The sequence below is a fragment of the Erinaceus europaeus genome, chromosome 6, assembly GCF_950295315.1.
Source record: "Erinaceus europaeus chromosome 6, mEriEur2.1, whole genome shotgun sequence".
Taxonomy (NCBI): Eukaryota; Metazoa; Chordata; class Mammalia; order Eulipotyphla; family Erinaceidae; genus Erinaceus; species Erinaceus europaeus.
Genome location: NC_080167.1, coordinates 22,263,533 through 22,285,997, shown reverse-complemented (window position 1 = coordinate 22,285,997; position 22,465 = coordinate 22,263,533). Strand labels below are relative to the sequence as shown.

The 22,465-nt window shown below is 42.3% G+C and overlaps 1 protein-coding gene and 1 gene segment (V, D, J or C); both read right to left on the bottom strand.

Annotated features, from left to right (window-relative positions):
• Positions 1-1,330: 1,330 nt before the first annotated feature.
• Positions 1,331-6,518, bottom strand: LOC107522830 (uncharacterized). The gene is made up of 4 exons (XM_060192676.1): positions 6,446-6,518; positions 6,029-6,350; positions 1,734-1,852; positions 1,331-1,647 (listed from the first exon to the last, which is right to left on the bottom strand). The coding sequence occupies exons 1-4, from the start codon at positions 6,489-6,491 to the stop codon at positions 1,331-1,333; spliced, it is 804 nt and encodes a 267-aa protein (XP_060048659.1). The 5' UTR covers positions 6,492-6,518.
• Positions 6,519-17,666: 11,148 nt separating this feature from the next.
• On the bottom strand, positions 17,667-18,234 carry LOC107522829 (immunoglobulin lambda variable 9-49-like). The segment is given in 2 exon segments: positions 17,667-18,013; positions 18,134-18,234. Coding segments are annotated over 2 exon segments (375 nt in total).
• Between the last annotated feature and the right edge of the window lie 4,231 nt (positions 18,235-22,465).

The window sequence follows — 22,465 nt, the reverse complement described above, 5'->3', positions numbered from 1 at the left end:
GGGTGGGGTGCTGGGGCATCCGGGCACAGCAATGAAAGGGAGGGGGCTCTGAGAAGGAGGAGCTTCGTTGTCCAGGAACTGCCCTGATCTCTGAAGTCTTTCCCTGCCTGTGTAGTGAGAGAGGAGCAGCAGAAGTGTCCGTAATTGGGGAATACAGATATCTCAGTGACATGCTTGGGTTTCGTAGCTCCAGACCGTCTCTTCAACCTTCTTCATCTACCTGAAAGAGGAGGAACTTGAGATATTCCTAAAACTTAAATCCAGAAATAGGTATGTGAGTCTGGAAACAAACAGAATCCTAGAGACCCAGACCCTCATCCCTCCAGAGAGTCATCCACTTGTACAATGGGGGAGTGATTAAGGCTGGTGAATGATCGAGTTATAAAGGTAGGAATGGTAGTTTAGCAGAAATAAGAGCCAGATCTTAGCCTTCTGACTGTCCCGCATTTCTAGTATAGAAAGGAGTCATTAGGGAGTTGGGCGGTAGTGCAGCGGGTTAAGCGCACGTGGCGCAAAGCGCAAGGACCGGCATAAGGTTCCCGGTTCGAGCCCCGGCTCTCTACCTGCAGGGGAGTCGCTTCACAGGCGGTGAAGCAGGTCTGCAGGTGTCTGTCTTTCTTTCCCCCTCTCCGTCTTCCCCTCCTCTCTCCATTTCTCTCTGTCCTATCCAACAACGACGACTTCAATAACAACAACAATAATAACTATAATAACAATAAAAAACAACAGGGGCAACAAAAGGGAAATATAAGTAAATGTAAAACATTAAAAAATTGAACTACCTAATAGAAAATTGTTATGAAAAAAATTCATTATATAATATATACATGTTAAGTATTAATTTAGTCTCCATGACCAAATTAATCATGAAATTTAAATTCTGTTAATTTTATATATTTTAACCAGAGCTCTGTTCAACTCTGGCTGGTGTGGTACAGGGGATTGAACCTGGGACTTTGGAGCCTCAGGCATGAGAGTCTCTTTGCATGACTATTATGCCATCTACTTCTGCCCTAGTCTGTTAATTTTAGGGACTAGATGTTCTCTCTGTCTCGATGTTGGTTCTTATATTTTATCACTGAGGCCCCAGTTAATTTCCCTAGGGAGAAAGAGAGGAAGTTCATTTTTGCAAAGTTCACATTGACAAGATGGGAAAGTCATGGGGGATCTTGGGGGAGACACATGATGATGACCTCAGAGAGGACAGTGAATCATGGAATCTCCTTTTTTAAGGTTAAGTTGACCACCTCTGTCCTCTGTGTATCTTCTTGTCCTAAGTGTGGAACCATGAGAACTCAAGAAGAAGTTTTTGTTGCATTTCCCTATGAGTTTAAACCACTGTGAGAGTATCACTGTCCATGTAGAGAGCACAGTAGTAGTCAGCTTCATCTTCTAGCTGACCTCCAGTTATGGTGAGGGTGGCCTTGTTCTCAGAGATAGAGCCAGAGAAGCGATCAGGGACTGCTGAAGGGCGGCTGTCTGTCCAGTAGATAAGCCTGAGAGGAGGCTGACCTGGGATCTGCTGGTACCAGTTGGAGTAGTGATCTTTAGTGACTGGCCCAGAATCAAGGCCACAGCTGAGTGTGACTCTCTCCCCTAAAGACACTGATACTTTTGATTCCTGAGTCACAGTCTGAGAATTTGTTCCTAAAACCAACAGAACAAAGAAAGGTATTGTTAGGAAAAAATTCACTCTAAAAATTCACCCTGAATCCCTTGCCCCTTGTCCTGACCTGAGCCATGTATGAGGAGTGCAAGCAGAAACACCATCCAGGCCATGGTGGAGACACTCACGGGACTAGTCTCCTTGGGTTCCTGGGCTGGAATGTTATCTCTTAAGACTTTTTCAAGCCTGCCAGACCCAATAGGAGAAGGTGCTTCATGCAAATCAGTCTCTTCTGTCTTCCTGCCTCAGTGTCACCTGCTATCCTCTAGGGAAGATCTTAAAAGTGACAGCTGCTGAGAGCTCACACAGATCAGTGACTTCAAAGTGACTGAAACACTGAGGGGGTGAATGACAGCTTTCATTAATCTGTGTCCTACATCCTTGGTGGCCTTATTCCTACACATTATCTATTTTTTAAAAAAATATTCTTCAATTTTTAAATTATCTTTATTTATTTGATAGAGACAGCTAGAAATGGAGACGAAGGGGGAGACAGAGAGGGAAAGAGATCCCTGCAGCCCTGCTTCATCACTTGTGAAGCTTTCACCCTGCAGGTGAAAACCCGGGTCCTTGCACATTGTAACATATGTGCTCAACCAGGTGCACCACCACCCAGCCCCACCCCATCTATTTTGTTCCAAAGAAAACAGTGTTGTCTTTTTTGATTACAGAGTAGTATTCCATGGAGTATATATCTTAAAACATCTTTTTTTTTTTCTACAGGATTATCACTGGGGTTCAGTGCTGGCACTATGAATTCACTGTTTCTAGCATCCTTATTTTCCATTTTATTGTATAGGAGAGAGAAATTGAGAGGGGAGAGGAGATAGGGAGAGAGAAAGAGAGAAGCCTGCATCCCTGTTTCACCACTTGTGAGGTGTCCCCGAGGAGCCAGGGGCTTGAACTCGGGTCCTGTGCTTAGTACTATGTGCACTTAATTAGGTGTGCCACTGCCTGGCCTCATATCTTACAACTTCTTCAGCCAGTCATCTGTCGATGGACATTTAGGTTGCTTCCACTCTTTGGCTATTGTGAATAATGAAGCTATGAGCATAAGGGTGCATGTGTCCATTCAAGTTACTGTTTGCAAACCCTTTGGATAAACGCCTAAAAGTAGTAGAGTATTGTTTCTAAGACAGAAGCAGGTTGGAGTCTGTCATCTGTCCACAAAGGCAGCCATTACTTCCAAAAGAGACAGGAATATGAAGAAGAAAGTATTGCAAGCCACGGTGCACTCAGGTTCTGAGAACAAAGTGGGTTTCAACAGGCTTCTACTTAGTCTGAACTCTTGGTCACAGGAGGGACTATCTATGAATCATGACATCCATCCAGTGTCTGTCTAGTGTGTCTGTGAACCCTGGTGTAGGAGTTTATCTCATACTACAGGTGGAGGAGTATTGAGGTTTGTTTCATCTCTTGGGAGAGTCCAAGAAGGAAGCATCTGCTGAAGCCACACAAAAGTCTCTGCTAAGGGGACTTAGTATGTCTCTCTCATGTGAGAGAAGACACAACTGCTGGATTTCCATCATTAATGACAGGGCTCAGTTCCCAAGTCCAGGAGTCTTTGAATGAATAGCTCTCACTTATCAGCCTTGTAGGAAAAATACACGGGTGCAATTTTTCATCTGCAAAATAGTCTCACCCCCAACATGGTCCATTTCCACCTTCACACACCAGGACTCCAGTGCCCTCTCCATTCCTTCTTTTCCCTTCATTTCCCAGAGTCCTTTGATTTGGTGCAATACACCACATACGGTCCAAATTTCACTTTGTTTTCCCTTTTCCCCCTTCTTGTTTCTTTTTTTGTTTTTTAAAAAATATTTATTTATTTATTTATTTATTCCCTTTTGTTGCCCTTGTTTTATTGTTGTAGTTATTAATGCCATCGCTGTTGGATTGGACAGAGAGAAATGGAGAGAGGAGGGGGAAGATAGAGAGGGGGAGAGAAAGGTAGGCACCTGCGGACCTGCTTCACCACCTATGAAGTGACTCCCCAGCAGGTGGGGAGCTGGGGACTCAAACATAGCACTTTGCGCCACGTTCACCTAACCTGCTGGGCTACTGGCCGACTCCCGCCCCCCCCCCCCCCACTTTTTAAGTTCAACCTCTAAGTGCGATCATTTGGGATTTCTCCTTACTTCATATAATATGATTCCCTCAAACTCTATCCAAGATAATACAAAGGAGAAGACCTCATCAGATTTAAGAGTTGAGTATTATTTCATTATGTATATATACTACATCTTTTCTTTTTTAAAGAATCTATTTATTTATTTATTCATTTATTTATTTATTTGTGAGAAAGATAGGAGGAGAGAAAGAACCAGACATCACTCTGGTACATATGCTGCCAGGGGTCGAACTCAGGACCTTATGATTGAGAATCCAATGCTTTATCCACTGTGTCACCTCCCGGACCACATACTACATCTTTCTTATCCACTCCTTTGTTGTTGGGCATCTGGGTTGGCTTCCTAGTTTGGGCTCCTGTAAATTGTATTGCTAACACAGGAGCACATAGATGTCTTTGGATAGATGTTTTTACTTCCTTTGGCTCAATCTCCAGGTGAGAAGTTTCTGGATCAAAGGGTATGACTATTTGCAGTGTTGTGAGTAACCTTCAGACTTTTCTACAGGGGATGAGCCAATTTACATTCCCTCCAATAGTGTAGAAGGGTTCTCTCTGTTCTTTTTACTTTCCTCTTCCTTTTGTTGCTGTTGTCTCTAGGCGCTTCACTGCTTGGAGTCAACTATGTCAGATAAAAAAGAGAACCAGGGGGAAAAAAGAGAAAGACACCAAAGCATTTTAGCTTCCCCCAGTATATTGGGACTGGGCTGGAACCTGGGTCATATGCATGGTACATCAGGCTTTCTCTCAGGTGTGCTATCTTGCCACTCTGATTCTCTGGAATCTACTTGAATGTTATGAGTGTGTGAACAGCTTTCTTTTCTTCTCTTTTCTTTCTTTTCCTTTCCCTTTCCCTTTCCCTTTCCCTTTCCCTTTCCCTTTCCCTTTCCCTTTCCCTTTCCCTTCCCCTTCCCCTTCCCCTTTCTCTTCTCTTCTCTTCCCTTCCCTTCCCTTCCCTTCCCTTCCCTTCCCTTCCCTTCCCTTCCCTTCCCTTCCATTCCCTTCCCTTCTCTCCTCTCTTCTCCTCTCCCCTCCCCTCCCCTCCTCTCCTCTCTTCTCCTCTCCCCTCCCCTCCTCTTCTCTCCTTTCCTTTCTTTTCTCTCCTCTTCTTTTCTTTTCCTTTTTTGCTTCCAGGGTTATTTCTGGGGCTCAGTGCCTGCACTACAAATTCACTCCTCCTGGGAGCTATCTTTTTTCCATTGTTGTTGTTGCTGTTTTTGTTATTGTTGTTATTGCTGCTGCTGCTGGATAGGACAGAAAGAAATTAAGAGAAGAGGGGAAGACCGAGAGGGAGAGAGGAAAACAGACACCTGCAGACATGCTTCACCATTTGTGAAGCAACCCTCCTGCAGGTGGGGAGCCAGGGGTTCAAACCAGGGTCCTTGTACAGGTTCTTGAGCTTAGTAGTGCATGCGCTTAACCCAGTGCGCTACCTCCTGCCCCCCATGAATAGCTTTTAAAATTTTATTTCACTATTCTTGTTAATAACTTCATAACTGAAAGGACTACAAAGGTATACCTTAGAGGGATGTGATTGTACAAGGGGTATTGTCTGCTTTGACATGTAAGTGACATGGGTTCAAGTTCAATCTAGCCACTCTACTGGGAAAATCATACATTCCGTGGTGTCTTATATAGGCCCAGCAAGGTGAAGCCTAGATGAATACAAAAGTAATAGACAAATAAACAAGCCTCCAATAAAACTGGATAGCAACTAACAGTATATTTCTCTACTGGTTTTTATGAACACAATGGTATTGTAAATTGATGGATTAAAAATAAAATATTTTAGGGGCTGGGTGGTAGCACACATGGTGGAGAGTATACATTACCATGTGCAAGGACCTGAGTTCAGGCCCCTGGTCCCCATCTGCAGCGGGGGAAGCTTCATGAACCATGAAGCAGTATTACAGATCTATCTATCTATCTATCTATCTATCTATCTATCTATCTACCTATCTATCTATCTATCGATTATCAATCATCTATCAATATATATCAATCTCCCCCTCTCCCTCTCAATTTCTGCCTCTATCAAAAATAAACAAATAAATACTAGTAAAAGTAAAGTAAAATAAACTATTTTAAAGTTTGCAACAATGGTTTTGGCCATTTCCTCTGGAAGCAGGGAGAACAAACCCTTTCAGCTCACACAGCTAGATGTGGACTCTGTGAACCGAAGACAGAGATCTGAGCAGCAAAGAGGGAAGCTGAATTTTGTCTCACTTTTCCACCTGCATCTGTCATAGTGGGATTGGTTGCTGAAATACATAACACAATAATATTCAGCCTCGTCCTCAGCCTGGGCCCCTGTGATGGTGAGGGCAGCCTTGTTTCCAAATAGGGACCCAGAGAATCTGTCAGGAACCCCAGGGGCTCTGCTGTTAGCTCCATGTAGGAGACCTCTGGGTTCTTGGGGGTAGTTTTGTTGGATCCATATAACAGAATCAAGATTGGTGACATCTCCAATACTGAAGCCACAGGTGAGTGTGACTGTCCCCCCTGGAGTTGTGGACAGTGTAGGTTCTTGAATCACTTCTTTCTGGGAAGCAGATCCTGAAAATAGTTGAGAGATCAAAGGTGAGCAGAAGAGACTAGACCATGAAGTTGCATTGTGTCCTTTCTCACCCACATCCCAGAGGCCCACTGACCTGTGCAGTGAGCCAGAAGTGTGAGCAGGAGAGGAGCCCAGGCCATGGTGTAGCCAGTCCAGTGCTGTGCTTGTCCAGACCCCTGAGAACCGAGCAGCTTCTAGCTCTCATTATAGAACCTTTCCCTGTGGGGGGAAGGGCTGCCATGCAAATGTGGCCCTCAGGGTACTCAGCAGATGGCCAGGTCTCAGTTATTACTGAGTGGTTCCATATCAGAGACCAAGGACTTGGGCAGCATTTTACACTGAACTTGTTCTTCAAGGTGGAGTTGAACCCCACAGTTATTTATGCTCTTTGATAATGGAAAAATATCTCCCAAAGACATGTTACCCTCTCTCTCCCTGTTCTCATCAGTCCTGGATGTTTGACTTCTCTCACTGGGATAAATTGAGTGACCACAAGAACACAGACCTGGATCATCATGGGAATCCGGGAAGATGATGCTACAGTGCAGCTTTCCTTTCTTCTTAACTGTAACTCACACTCAGCAGGCCTTTCAGTTGGGTAGAAAAACTAGGTTCATGGACTCTCCTGGTTGTTTTATTCAGGTTTCCCAGAAACCCACCTCATATATGTGTTACTAGCACATATCCAATTCACTGTGCCCAAATTAGATGCTGGCCTCACTAGTGCTTAGCAACAATCCAGGATTTACTGGTGAGTAGTGTATAGTTTTGTACTGCAGTGTACAAAAATTGCTTGCAAATATATTACAAGCAGTCAGTGTCTTAGGACTTGGAGCAAATAGCACTGTGTGTGCACTGAGGTCTCTGTCATATGTTTGAATATAATTATTCCACAGTCTCCACAGGGCACCCCAAACTCTCTTCTCATTCCTTACTTTGATGAGTACTTCATTCTATTCACCTCCTGCCGAATCTGTCTGTTCTACCTCTGTCAACCAAGACTTGATCACCTCTGCCTCAGAGTCTGTTTTCAGAGATCATTGAGCTGGATGGTGAGAGTTATGAACAGAGGACATTAACCAGGAAGCCTGGTTTAGTGGTCACAGCTGTAGGCCCAACTCCGTGGAGTTCACAGTCCCACACTGCCCCCTGCTGTCATACTGTTTTGCACCATGTCTAAAATTCAAAACCGGCTTTCTGGCAGGAAGAATGGCAGCCCAAGGGTGGTGACTAGAAAGAGGCTTCACTCTCGGGTGCCTCCCTCTGCTGTACCTCCTTACCCTCTCAAGTGCCTGGTGGCACAAATGATAAATTGCAGCTTTATCCCCGACTTGTGGATGAGATGAAAAATCTACAAGCAAAAATGAAAGGGAAGGAAAGAAAATTAGTGCCTCAGATTTGGTATGGCTCTGTTCAACTGTTCACCTAGCAGAGGGCCAGCCCTGACAACTGGCCCTGAGGGAGCATTTCACTGTGCCCAGCTCTTGGAGGACGAAATTCTGAGACCCAGCACATACTCAGTGTTGGAGAATGTGTAAGAGCCTCTGTCTTACTCTCCCACTTTGTACGGTTTCAGACACTTTATCTGCCCCTTTATTCCTCTCTCCTCATCCCCTGTTGGGGATGTACTTACCCCGTTAGCAGGCTCCTATGAGGAAGCTCTTGAGAAGAGACTGTGCTTCATCTTTACAGGGCAGATGTGTGATACTCGTGAGACAGTTGTCAGCTCAGACAGCAGAATCAAAACACATTATTTTAATTATTTATATTAATTTTTAAAATATTCATTTATTGGGAAAGGGTAGATAGCATAATGGTTATGCAAAGAGACTCTCGTGCCTGAGGCTCCAAAATCCCAGCTCAATTCCCAGCACCACCAGAGAGAGAGAGAGAGAGCGCCAGGGCACCATATTGGCATATACAATACCAATGATCAAACTTGAGGCCTTGTGCAAACATACTCAGCCCACTTCCTGCTGATGGTCAAGTCCTAGGAAACCATGAAAGCATTTTAGAAAGAACATTCATTCTAGACCCCCCAGTTCCATTAGTTCCTATAGAGGAATCCTACCTAGAGGTCTGCTATTTTGTGACACCATAAAGTGTTTCATGCATATGAGAAGGTAGGTTGCTTTAACTACTGGGGTTTTGGCTTTAATCAGATTTTCTTTCAATATATTTATTTTATTTTTTATTTATTTTTATTTATTTAAGAAAGGATAAATTAACAAAACCATAGGGCAGGAGGGGTACAACTCCACACAATTCCCACCACCCAATCTCCATATCCCACTCCCTCCCCTGATAGCTTCCCCAATCACTATCCCTCTGGGAGCATGGACCCAGGGTCATTGTGGGTTGTAGAAGGTGGAAGGTCTGGCTTCTGTAATTGCTTCCCCGCTGAACATGGGCGTTGACTGGTCAGTCTATACATCCAGTCTGCCTCTCTCTTTCCCTATTAGGGTGGGTCTCTGGGGAAGCGGAGCTCCAGGACACATTGGTGGGGTCTTCAGTCCAGGGAAGCCTGGCTGGCATCCTGATGACATCTGGAACCTGGTGACTGAAAAGAGAGTTAACATGCAAAGCCAAACAAATTGTTGAGCACTCATGGACCCAAAGCTTGGAATAGTGGAGAGCTTTCAGGTATATATTTTGCAGTAGTTTATGGATACGTGTAAACATATGCTCTCTCTCACAGAAACTGGTGTATATCTGGGTTTTGGGACTTTGTTAGAAAGTGAACCACCTGAGATGGAATTAGAGTATACTATGAAAGGAAAGGTCTCATCCGAGTAATGAAGCTGAAGGGTTGTCATTCCACACGTGAAGTCTCTGGACACAGTCTGAAGTGAAGCATGTTGAGGCGGCAATCATTGTGTTGATTAGGTTGCGATCGCAGATGCAATATTATTTGATATGGATTGGGAGAGGCATACGGGAAAGTGGGCCCTATCCAAGGGTTTCAGGACTGGAGGAAGTAGAGCCTCTATATTGGAGATGTGAGGTTCCTCCTGTCTTAGGGTTCCAAAAGACAATGGATAGTTAATGTTATCATCACATTATTTGGTAATTGGGTTAACTTTGAAAAGTCCTTTTGTTAGGGTTTGCTGTAGAGTACCCAGTATCTTGTATATAGCTGTGCTATTGGTTGCTTCTAATCTACTTGGTCTAGGCTTTTGAGAGAGTCCGCATATCAAACACACAGCCTATATATTAAAAAGACTAAGTCTGTGTTTTAAAAAACTTCGAGACATACAATTAATTTTCCCCCTCTCATATTAATTAACTAGTGATTTATATGACTACATTTTACTAGGAGTGTACATAAACATCATTCCCACCACCAAAAGACTGTGACCCATCCCTCCCATCCACTCCCACCCCCCACTGGCCCAGGAAGCTGCATGTCTACCCCTCACCACAGGGTTTTTACTTTGGTGCCCTTATTTTATTTTCTATACAAGTCTGGGGTGAGTATATCCAGGAAAGCTGTATGGGAACTACTCAGTTTTAGTGGTGTATACATCCTTGAACAATCAATATATGGGAAACCCACAGGTGTTTGATAGTATTCTATCATTAGAAACTTTCCTAGCTTGGCTTGAGAGGGACAGAAACTGGAAAAAAAATGAAAGACTATTAGACTCTGGGAATCTATAGATAGAAAATGAGTGGTAGAACTACTTAGCTATAAACATGTGCTATTCAGAAAAATAAAGACGTTGACAGCAAGAACTGTCAACAGAGACAAGATAATTGAGCTCTGGATCCTCCAGGGATTCTGAGGATAGCTTTAGTATTACAGTAATGTTGTTAATATTTGAAATCTATTATACTCAATCAGATTTTTTTTAAATAGAGACAGTGAGAGGGAGAATGAGTCAGACCAGAGCACCAAAAACATCCTTCAGTGAGATGGGGGCTCAAGACTGGGTTGCACACATGGCAAAGCAATTTATTATCCAAGTGAGTTATTTCATCAATCTATTTAATCAGATTTTGGAAGGGACCATGATACAAAAAAAATAGAGAAAGATCACGAGATGACTTATTTCGGATCGTAAATGTCTTCATACTGACCAAGTATTGACTTTTCTGATTTAGTCTTGGGAATAGTGCTTCTGGTCAAAAAGTATCACTTGCAATAAAGGCTTATATTTTTACTCTGATAAAATTGGGTATAGCCACCTCTTCTGTCCAATAATATATCCTTTTGAGAAAGGCAGGGCATCTTCCCAGTAGTCTGAGTGTCCCTCCACACAGTGTATCAAGGAAACAATCAGAAAGCTGTGTGAGTTTTCTCCTCCTCCTCCTTCCTTTTCTTATTCTTCTCCTTCTCTCAACCTTCTCTTCTTCCTCCTCCTCCTCCACTTCCTCCTCTTCCTCTTTCTCCCCTTTCTCTCCTTCTCCTTAGTTTTCTTCTTACTGCTAGGATTATCGATAGGGCTTGGTGCCAGCACTGCAAATCACCTGCTCCCAATGGCCGTATATTCCTAATTATTTCTTTTATATTTGATAGGACAGAGATAAACTGAGAGGGGAGGAGGTGACAGAAATGGAGAGAGAGAAAGATAGGCAACCGAAGACCTGTTTCACTGCTACTAGTTTCCCCACTGCAGGTGGGGAGCAGGGGTTTAAGCCCAAGTCTTACTGCATGGTAGGAGGTGTACTTAACTAGGTGTGCTGGCCACTGCCTGGCCCTCCCTTACTTCTTATTTTTTAAATTAAAAAAAATTTTATTTATTTCCTTTTGTTGCCCTTGTTGTTTTATTGTTGTTGTAGTTATTATTGTTGTTATTGATGTCATCATTGTTGGATAAGACAGAGAGAAATGGAGAGAGGAGGGGAAGACAGAGAGGGGGAGAGAAAGATAGACATCTGCAGACCTGCTTCACCGCTTGTGAAGTGACTCCCCTGCAGGTGGGGAGCCAGGGGCTCGAACCAGGATCCTTATGCTGGTCGCTAGAACCAGTATCCTTACGCCGGTCCTTCACTTTGTGCCATGTGCACTTAACCTGCTGCACTACCGCCTGACTCCCGCTTCTTATGTAAATTAATTTCTTTTTTATGATAACAATACCAGAGCACCACTCTGTGAAATGTGGGACTGATATAAAAATGAAGATATTAGACACCTAATGAATAGTCATAACACTCTAATAATGAAAATATCCAGTGTATAGTACATAAGAAAATGCACACTTGATAACACACACACACAGAATCTTATACTGATTGATCAAAGTATGGCCTAGGTACCTGAACTTTTGGTAGAAGGTAATTACTATACTATAATGGACCATTTTAATTTTATCTCCAGAGTTCCACTTCTCAGGGCTGCTTTTCAGATAGAAAGAGGCATGGAAGAAAAATGAGTGTGTGTGTGTGTGTGTGTGTGTGTGTGTGTGTGTGTGTGTGTGTGTGTGAAAGAGAGAGAGAGACAGAAAGAGAGAGATAGGGATAGGGATAGGGAGAGGGAGAGAGAGAGAGATAAACCACAATGCTGTGGGAAATGAGCTTGAATATGGGTCACACTCAAGGCAATCCCCCCACTATTTAGCCAAATCTAGTCCAGGTTTATTTGGCACAGTAGAGAAGAATTTTGAAGAGGGAGACATTGTTCACATAGCAGGGCATTTGTCTACAGGTTGAGGCTCTGGGTTCGAGCATCAGAACCACTTGGGAGTACTGTGGACAGTATTAGGGAAGTCTGTGGATGGTGGAGCAGTGCTATAGTATTGTTTCCTTGTAAAATACCATGGTCTGAACCAACCCCCCTCCCCAACCCAGTGCTTTATTTCTGATATGATGTGCTCACTTGGACCTTATAAAGATTTAATTTCTTATTGGTGGTACACTTGTACCTAAATGAAACTTGAGTGGTAACCACAGGAAAGATGCTGAATCCATTAGCCTTTCCATTTTTGCTTGTTTTTGATTTTTTTTCTTCTATCCAAACAGTATTCTGCTTTATCTTATGGGAATACTTATGGGGGTTGAACTGGGGACTTTGAAGCCTGAGGTATTAAAGCTTTTTTTTTTTCTTTTTTTGTATAACCATCATGCTATGTTCCCAGTCCTAACCTTTCAATGCTATGCAGTTTAGACTATGCACACTCTCTCACTGGCATTTGACCATAATGTTGATTAGACATCACCTGGGGAATCTGATCCCACTCTTAACCAGTTAGATCCCTTCAGCTGTATCCCTCAGAACAGCAGCAATGAACTCCCCCCTTCTCCACCCATAACCGCCCTTTTTTTGACTTCATTGAAATCATCCCAAACATCTTCTCAGACCACAGTGAAATTAAACTAACATTTAACAATCAACAAAAGATTAGTAATAGTCCCAAAATGTGGAAGCTCAACAGTACACTACTTAACAACTACTGGATCAAAGTGGAAAGAAGGAAGAAATCAAAATGTTTTGAGAGTTCAATGAAAATGAAGACATAAGCTATCAAAATAGTTGGGACAAACTAAGGCAGTACTGAGAGGGAAGTTCATAGCCATACAAACACACATTAGGAAACAAGAAAAAGCACACACACACACACACACACACACACACACACACACACACACACACACACAAAACACCCCAAAAACAGCCTGATTGCATATCTTAAAGACCTAGAAGAAGAAGAACAAGAGAACCCTAAAGCAACCAGAAGGACAGAAATCACTAGAGTTAGGGCAGAAATCAATAATATTGAGAATAAGAAAAACATACAAGAGATCAACGAAAGTAAATGTTGGTTTTTTGAAAGAGTGAAAAATATCGACAAACCGGGAGTTGGGCGGTGGCGCAGCGGGTTAAGCGCACGTGGTGCAAATCGCCAGGACCTGCGTAAGGATCCCAGTTCGAGCCCCCGGCTCCCCATCTGCAGGGAAGTCGCTTCACAAGCGGTGAAGCAGGTCTGCAGGTGTCTGTCTTTCTCTCCTCCTCTCTGTCTTCCCCTCCTCTCTCCATTTCTCTCTGTCCTATCCAACAACAACGACATTAATAACCACAACAATGTTAAACAACAAGGGCAACAAAAAGGAAAATAAATAAATAAATAAAAACTTAATTTATAAAAAAAAAAGAAAAAAAAATCGACAAACCTTTAGCCAGACTCACATAACAAAAAAGGGAGAAGATCCAAATAAATCAGATAGTAAATGAAAGAGGAGATATCACAGCAGACACTGCAGGAATTCACCATATCATGTGAGGCTTCTATGAACAACTATATGCCACCAAGGTAGAGAACCTGGAAGAAATGGGTGATTTCCTGGATACCTACCAACTTCCAAAACTAAGTAAAGAGGAACCAGATAATATGAACGGGCCCATCACAGCTAATGAAATTGAAACAGTTATCAAAAATCTCCCCAAAAATAAAAGTCCTGGACCAGATAGATGGTTTTACAAATGAATTCTACAAAATCTTCAAATAAGAACTAACACTTCTATTTTAAAAGTCTTCAAGAAGATTGAAGACACTGGAATACTCTCTGCCAGCTTCTATGAATCCAACATCACTTCGATACCAAAGCAGACAGGGACACAACCAAAAAAGAAAACTACAGACCAATATCTCTAATGAACATAGATGTTAAAATATTGAAAAAAATTCTAGCCAACTGGATACAGCAGTATATTTAAAACATTGTTCATCATGACCAAGTGGGGTTTATCCCAGTCATGCAAGGTTGGTTTAATATATGTAAATCAATCAACGTGATCTACCACATCAATAAAAGCAAAACCAAAATCCACATGGTCATATCAATAGATGCAGACAAAGTCTTTGACAAAATACAACATCCCTTTTTAATATATAGGCTGTGTATTTGATATGTGGACTCTCTCAAAAGCCTAGACCAAGTAGATCAGAAGCAACCAATAGCACAGCTATATACAAGATACTGGGTACTCTACAGCAAACCCTAACAAAAGGACTTTTCAAAGTTAACCCAATTACCAAGTAATGTGATAATAACATTAACTATCGATTGTCTTTTTGAACCCTAAGACAGCAGGAACCTCACATCTTCACTATAGAGCCTCTACTCCCCCCAGTCCAGGAACCCTTGGATAGGGCCCACTTTCCCGTATGCCTCTCCCAATCCATATCAAATAATATTGCATCTGCGATCACAACCTAATCAACACAACGATTGCCATGTCAACATGCTTCACTTCAGACTGTGTCCAGAGACTTCACGTGTGGAATGACAACCCTTCAGCTTCATTACTCGGGTGAGACCTTTCCTTTCATAGTATACTCTAATTCCATCTCAGGTGGTTCACTTTCTAACAAAGTCCCAAAACCCAGATATACACCAGTTTCTGTGAGAGAGAGCATATATTCATACGTATCCATAAACTAGTGCAAAATATATAACTGAAGGTACTCACTGCAAACTCTAGTGTGCTTATGCTTTCAGTACCCCACCCTAATAGGAAGAGAGAGAGGCAGACTGGGAGTATGGACCGACCAGTCAACGTCCCTATTCAGTGGGGAAGCAATTACAGAAGCCAGACCTTCCACGTTCTGCAACCCACAACGACCCTGAGGGATAGAGAATGGGAAAGCTATCAGGGGAGGGGGTGGGATATGGAGATTGGGTGGTGGGAATTGTGTGGAGTTGTACCCCTCCTACCCTATGGTTTTGTCAATTTATCCTTTATTAAATAAAAAAAATAAAAAATACAACATCCCTTTCTGATCAAAACACTACAAAAATGGGAATAGATGGAAAATTCCTGAAGATAGTGGAGTCTATATATAGCAAACCTACAGCCAACATCATATTCAATTGTGAAAAACTAGAAACATTTCCCCTGAGATCAGGTACTAGAAAGGGCTGTCCACTATCACCATTATTATTCTACATACGGTTGGAAGTTCTTGCCATAGCAATCAGGCAGGAACACAGAATTAAAGGGATACAGATAGGAAGAGAAGAAGTCAAGCTCTCCCTATTTGCAGATGACATGATAGTATATATAGGAAAACCTAACGAATCCAGCAAGAAGCTTTTGGAAATCATCAGGCAATACATCAGTAAGGTGTCAGGCTACAAAATTAACATTCAAAAGTCAGTGGCATTCCTCTATTCAAACAATAGGTTAGAAGTAGTTGAAATCCAGAAATCAATTCCTTTTACTATAGCAACAAAACCAATAAAATATCTAGGAATAAACCTAAACAAAGAAGTGAAAGGCTTGTATACTGAAAATTATGAGTTACTACTCAAGGAAATTGAAAAAGACACAAAGAAGTGGAAACATATTTCATGTTCATGGGTTGGAAGAATTAACATCATCAAAGTGAATGTACTACCCAGAGTCATCAACAGATTTAATGCTATCCCCATCAAGATCCCATCCACATTTTTTTAGTAGAATAGAACAAATGATACAAATGCTTATCTGGAACCAGAAAAGACCTAGAATTGCCAAAACAATCTTGAGAAAAAAGAACAGAACTGGAGGCATCACAATCCCAGATCTCAAATTGTATTGTAGGGCCATTGTAATCAAAACCACTTGGTACTGGAACATGAATAGACACTGACCAGTGCAATAGAATTGGGAGCCTGGAAGTAAGCCCCCACACCTATGGACATCTAATCTTTGACAAAGGTGCCCAGACTATTAAATGAAGAAAGCAGAGTCTCTTCAACAAATGGTGTTGGAAACAACGGGTTGAAACATGAAACTGAACCACTATATTTCACCAAATACAAAAGTAAATCCCAAGTGGATCAAGGACTTGGATGTTAGACCAGAAACTATCAGATACTTAGAGGAAAATATTGGCAGAATTCTTTTCCGCATAAATTTTAAAGACATCTTCATTGAATCGAATCCAGTTACAAAGAAGACCAAGGCAAGCATAAACCTATGGGACTTAATTAAATTAAAAAGCTTCTGCACAGCAAAAGAAGCCAATACTCAAACAAAGAGACATCTCACAGAATGGGAGAAGATCTTTACATGCCGTACATCAGACAAGAGGCTAATAACCAGAGTATATAAAGAACTTGCAAATCTCAATAAGAAAACAAATAATCCCATCCAAAAATGGGGGGAGGACATGGACAGAATATTCACCACAGAAGAGATCTATAAGGCTGAGAAACACATGAAAAAATGCTCCAAGTCTTTGATTGTCAGAGAAGTACAAATCAAGACAACAGTGAGATACCACTTCACTCCTGTGAGAATGTCATACATCAGAAAAGGTAGAAGCAGCAAATGCTGGAGAGGTTGTGGGGTCAAAGGAACCCTCCTGCACTGGTGGTGGGAATGTCAATTGGTCCACCCTCTGTGGAGAACAGTCTAGAGAACTCTCAGAAGGCTAGAAATGGACCTACCCTATGATCCTGCAATTCCTCTCCTGGGGATATATCCTAAGAAACACAATACACCCATGCAAAATGATCTGTATACACATATGTTCTTGGCAGCACAATTTGTAATAGCCAAAACCTGGAAGCAACCCAGGTGTCCAATAACAGATGAGTGGCTGAGCAAGTTGTGGTATATATACACAGTGGAATACTACTCAGCTATAAAAATGGTGACTTCACTGTTTTAAGCCAATGTTGGATGGTCCTTGAAAAAATCATGTTAAGTGAAATAAGTCAGAAACAAAAGGATGAATATGGGATGATCTCACTCTCAGGAGAAACTGAAAAATAAGATCAGAGGAGAAAATACAAGTAGAACCTGAACTGGAATTAGTGTATTGCAATAAAGTAAAAGACTCTGGGGTGGTTGGGGGGAAGGAGAATACAGGTTCAAAAAGGATGACAGCGGACCTAGTGGGGGTTGTATTATTATATGGAAAACTGGGAAATGTTATGAATGCACAAACTATTGTATTTGTTGTCAAGTGTAAAACATTAATTCCCCAATAAAGAAACAAAAAAATAACAAAACCAACAACACACTTTGTAAGCAGCATATTCTTATGTATCACATGATTTTTATTGAAAATAAATAAAAACCCTTTATTAGCTTATTTACCTATGAACAAAAAAAAAAGAGAAAAGATTCTCAGAAGGTAGTCATCCCCAGGTATACTGAGATGAAAACTCTTACTTCCATAAGTAACTATGAAAACATTTACAACCCAAAGGACATAATCTGTGTACCAAGAACAGGTAAGCAGTGCAAAGTCAGACCATCCCGAGGCACTATCTTATCAAATTCTGACAAGATGAAATTTTCAGCATTAGGAGTCTCTTCTGACTCAGTATAGTAATAGGATTGGCGCCAGGCCAGTCCAGGGGAGGTTTTTGTCTCACTTCTCCTCTGCCTGTGTCACTGTGGGTTACAAAAGTTTTCTCCCATTACCATCATCAACCCCACAGTGGTAGTCAGCCTCATCCTCTGCCTGGGAGTTCTGGATGGTGAGGTATCGATCCAGGCCTGAGCCTGAGCCTGAGAAGCGATCAGGGATCCCGTTCCCCTTATTTCCGACAAGACCATTGGGTCCCACTAGCATTACAAACTGGGGGCCCTTCCCTGGGCTCTGCTGGTACCAGCTCACAATGTAGCTATTGTAGCCGCTGTTGAGGGTGCAGCTGAGCTTGGCTGAGGCTCCCAGGGAGACACTTGAGGAGGGCGGCTGAGTCAGTGAAGGGTTGGAGAGGGACCCTGAAACACAAACAGCCATTATGAACTAGAGAAGTAAAGAGGAAGGACATTCCCTGCATGTGACTGACTGAACGCTGTTTGAAAAGCTGGGGGGATGAGGGTGCTGAGGGCAGTTCTGACCTGTGCAGTGGAGGAGCAGTGTGAGGAGGGAGAGAGCAGCCCAGGCCATGGTGCAGATGTCCCAGAGCTTTGCTCACACAGAGAAACTGTGGGACTCATTTATTCCTTCAGACCCAGAGGAAGGGACCATCTATGCAAATTTGCTTCTCTCCCTGATCAAAAAACCCTCCCATAGACATGTGTGTCCTCCTCATATCTGGGCTTCCTACTGAGGCAGCAGGGAGTGGGTTGGTCATGGCCTGACAATCCCCAGGGGCACTTTGTGCACTTAGCTGTGAGGCACAGGGACACTAAATGGGGCAGGTGTTGGTTTTCCCAGCTGAGAGACCTTCCATAGACTTTAGTTGCAGACCCACAGCTCCCCCTGCTGTCCAGACCCAGCTCCATCCTGTCTGTGAGCTGCTGGCTTGATGTGACTCAGGCTCCTGCCTCCACCATTGGCTGGACCTCTGCCTGCTCCCTCTCTGATCAGGTAGAGGGCTAAGCCATTCCTTATGTCAGCTAAGCCACATTTCTATTTATATTTGACTTCTGCATAGAATTTGAAATAATATTTTCATTGTAGTTGAATATTTTAGGAGACCCACTAAAGAAGATACGACTATTTCTCTTTGCCTATGTTGAAAGGTAATTTGTGACATAGTGTTCATTATGAAGTTGAATTTTTTTTTTTTTACCAATGTGTTAATGCCCTGGGCTTTCAAAATTCTTAGAGTGAAATTGTTTTTTCCTTTTTTATTATTATTATTAATTTTCTTTTTTGTTGCCCTTGGTGTTTTTATTGTTGCAGTTATTATTATTGTTGTTGATGATGTCGTCATTGTTGGAAAGGACAGAGAGAAATGGAGGGAGGAGGGGAAGGCACAGAGGGGGAGAGAAAGATAGACACCTGCCAATCTGCTTCACAGCCTGTGAAGCGACTCCCCTGTAGGTGGGGAGCCGGGGGCTCTAACCGGGATTTTTACACAGGTCCTTGTGTTTCAGGGCATGTGCGCTTAACTTGCTGTGCTACTGCTGGACTCCCTTCTTGTTTTCCCCTTCTACCCATGTTAGATAATACTGATCTGCCCGGCTGAGCCATATCTGACTAGTAGAATGAGATTCCCTTGACCCCCAATCTACTTTGGGAGATGTACTTGTGGGGATTCGGTTGCCTCTTGCTGAGGGCAGAGGGCAGCTGGTCCACGCCCTATTCTTTTTCCTGGCCAGTCCTAATCTGGGTTCAATAGAATGTGTCTAAAATGATAAGAGATTGCCTGCATTTGCACTTTTCTGTCCTTCTTTTCTTCCTATTCTTTTTCTTCTGTTCTAAAGTTCAAATTAACTTATTATTTTGCATCAGTATCCTAAGAATGTTAAACAATGCTCATGAGTTAATACACGATTGAAAAATGATGCGTGCATTCTCACCACTGATTTGAAAAACACTGCAGAATGTGGAACTGTCTCTTCCTCACCCTATCCCAAACATTCTTTTTTTTTTTTTCCCCTTTTTTATTTGTGATTTAATAATGCTTTTTTTCATGGATTAATGATTTACAGTTAAGCGTAAAATACAGTAGTTTGAGTAACATTTCCCATTTTTCCACATAATAATTCAACTCCCTTTAGGTCCTTCTCTGTCATCATGTTCCAGGACCAGAAACCCCCTCCCCATCCTACCTCAGAGTCTTTTACTTTGATGCAACATATTAACTCCAGTTCAAGTTCTGCTTAGTACCTTCTTATTTTTTTTGTTTATTTAATTTATTTATTTATTACTGGCTAGAGACAGAGAATTAAAAAAAAATTTAATATTTATTTATTTATTCCCTTTTGTTGCCCTTGTTGTTTTTTATTGTTGTAGTTACTAGTGTTGTTGTTATTGATGTCATTGTTGTTGGCTAGGACAGAGAGAAATGGAGAGAGGAGGGAAAGACAGAGAGGGGGAGAGAAAGAGAGACACTTGCAGACCTACTGCTTGTGAAGGGACTCCCCTGCAGGTGGGGAGCCGGGTGCTCGAACCGGAATCGTTATGCTGGTCCTTGTGTTTTGCGCCACCTGTGCTTAACCTGCTGTGCTACTACTGCCCAGAGTATTTTTAAAAAATTTTATTTATACAATGGAAATATCTGCATCCCTGTCAGTCTGAGCTCACATTTCATAGTCATAGCCGGGAACACTCTAGGCCGTACTCATTTCAGGACTAGTCTTTTTTTTTTTTTTTTTTCCCATATATGGGGAGAGAGTGAGAGTAGAGAAACTGTGAGTAGGAGACAATGGGAGAAAGAGAGAAAGAGAGACAGACAGAGAGAGAGAGAGAGAGAGAGAGAGAATTATACAACAGAAAATTCTGGCATACATATTTTTCCATCAAGTGTGAATAGCAAGATTATTTGATGAGATGCAACACTCGTGTTTCTGAGGGTCCTCTCTTCAATATAAATGTAGATAAGTGACTGAAAGTGACTACTGAGACTTTACAACAAGGGCAAAGTGTTTTTCCTGATGGGGTAGGAGGTGCCCTATGCAACATACCTGTGTCCCAGGCCAGCTCTGGCACAACCTAATGAGTGGTCCTTGCTGAGCTACTGGGTGAGGGACCACAGTACACCCCACTGCAGTTCAGCTGGTTTGAGGGGTCCCACTCACTATTACATCCCAAGCCCACCTGCTTCTTGCCTGTAGCCAGGCCAGTGTTTTTTCACATTCATGGCCTGATCCCCGGTCCTATCTTTCTGATATGATGGGCTTGGCCCCTATAAAGCTTCATTTTCAGAAGAACTTCTGATTTCTGGGTGATACACATTTGACCAATAAAGACAACTCTAGTGCTAATTAGAGAAAGATGCTGAATAGTTTAATGTTTCAATTTTTATTTATTTTTTAATTTTTTTTTTTTTTTTTTTTTTACCAGATCACAACTCAATTCTGGCTATGGTGATGCTGGGGACTGAACCTTGGACTTTGGAGCATCATGCATAGAAGTTGCTTTACACAAGCATTATACAGTCTCCCCAGCCCTAACCTTTTAATGTTACACAGTTTAGATCATACACACAGTTTCAGTGTGAATGTGACCATGATGTTGACCGGGGGAATTTGTTCCAACTCCTAACCTATTAAATCCTTTCAGTTGTCCTAGGACAGCAGCACTAAACTTCCTCATGTTCTGCTCATAACCTTCCTTTAGTCTACATTGTCCCTACACCTTTGCAGGTGCCTGAGTGCTAGTATCCATCACTGATCACCTGGTCATCAAAATTTTCTTTTATTTTGCCACAGGGTTATAGCTGGACCTTGGTGCACACAGGACAAATTTACTGCTCCTGGTGGCCAGTTTTTTTTTCCTTCTTTCTTTATTTTATAAGAGAGAGAGAAGTTGAGAGAGGAGGAGGTGATAGGAAGGGAGACAGAAACACCTGTAGTATTTGTCTCTTTATTTTATTTTATTATTTATTTATTTATTCTAAACTTTTCCCCCCTTTCTTGCCTTGGTTATTTATCTTTGTTGTAGTTATTATTGTTGTTGTTGGATAGAACAGAGAGAAATCAAGAGAAGAGGGGGAGACAGAGAGAGGAGAGAAAGATAGACACCTGCATATCTGCTTTACTGCCTGTGAAGCGAACCCCCTGCAGGTGGTTTTTTTTTAAAAGTTTATTAGTGATTTAATATACATTTACAAAATTACATGCCAAAAACAGGAGTATAATTCTTTTTTTTAAATTTTTATTTAAGAAAGGATAAATTAACAAAACCATAGGGCAGGAGGGGTACAACTCCACACAATACCCACCACCCAATCTCCATATCCCACCCCCTCCACTGATAGCTTTCCCATTCTCTATCCCTCTGGGACCATGGACCCAGGGTCATTGTGGGTTGCAGAAGGTGGAAGGTCTGGCTTCTGTAACTGCTTCCCTGCTGAACATGGGCGTTGACTGGTCGGTCTATACTCCCAGTCTGCCTCTCTCTTTCCCTAATAGGGTGGGTCTCTGGGGAAGCGGAGCTCCAGGACACATTGGTGGGGTCTTCAGTCCAGGGAAGTCTGGCCGGCATCCTGATGACATCTGGAACCTGGTGACTGAAAAGACAGTTAACGTACAAAGCCAAATAAATTGTTGAGCAATCATGGACCCAAAGTTTGGAATAGTGGAGAGGAAGTGTTAGGGGGAGGGGCATAATTCTATACCCTTCCCACCACCACAGATCTGAATCCCCAGTCCCTGTATTACAAACCACTGTAGTTCTCCCAAGGCTGCAGATATGGGATAACTATCATCTCTACAGCTATCTGTCTACAGTTGTACTTAATTGCCCCCTTTTTCTCCCAGGTCCAGTTCTCTCTTCCC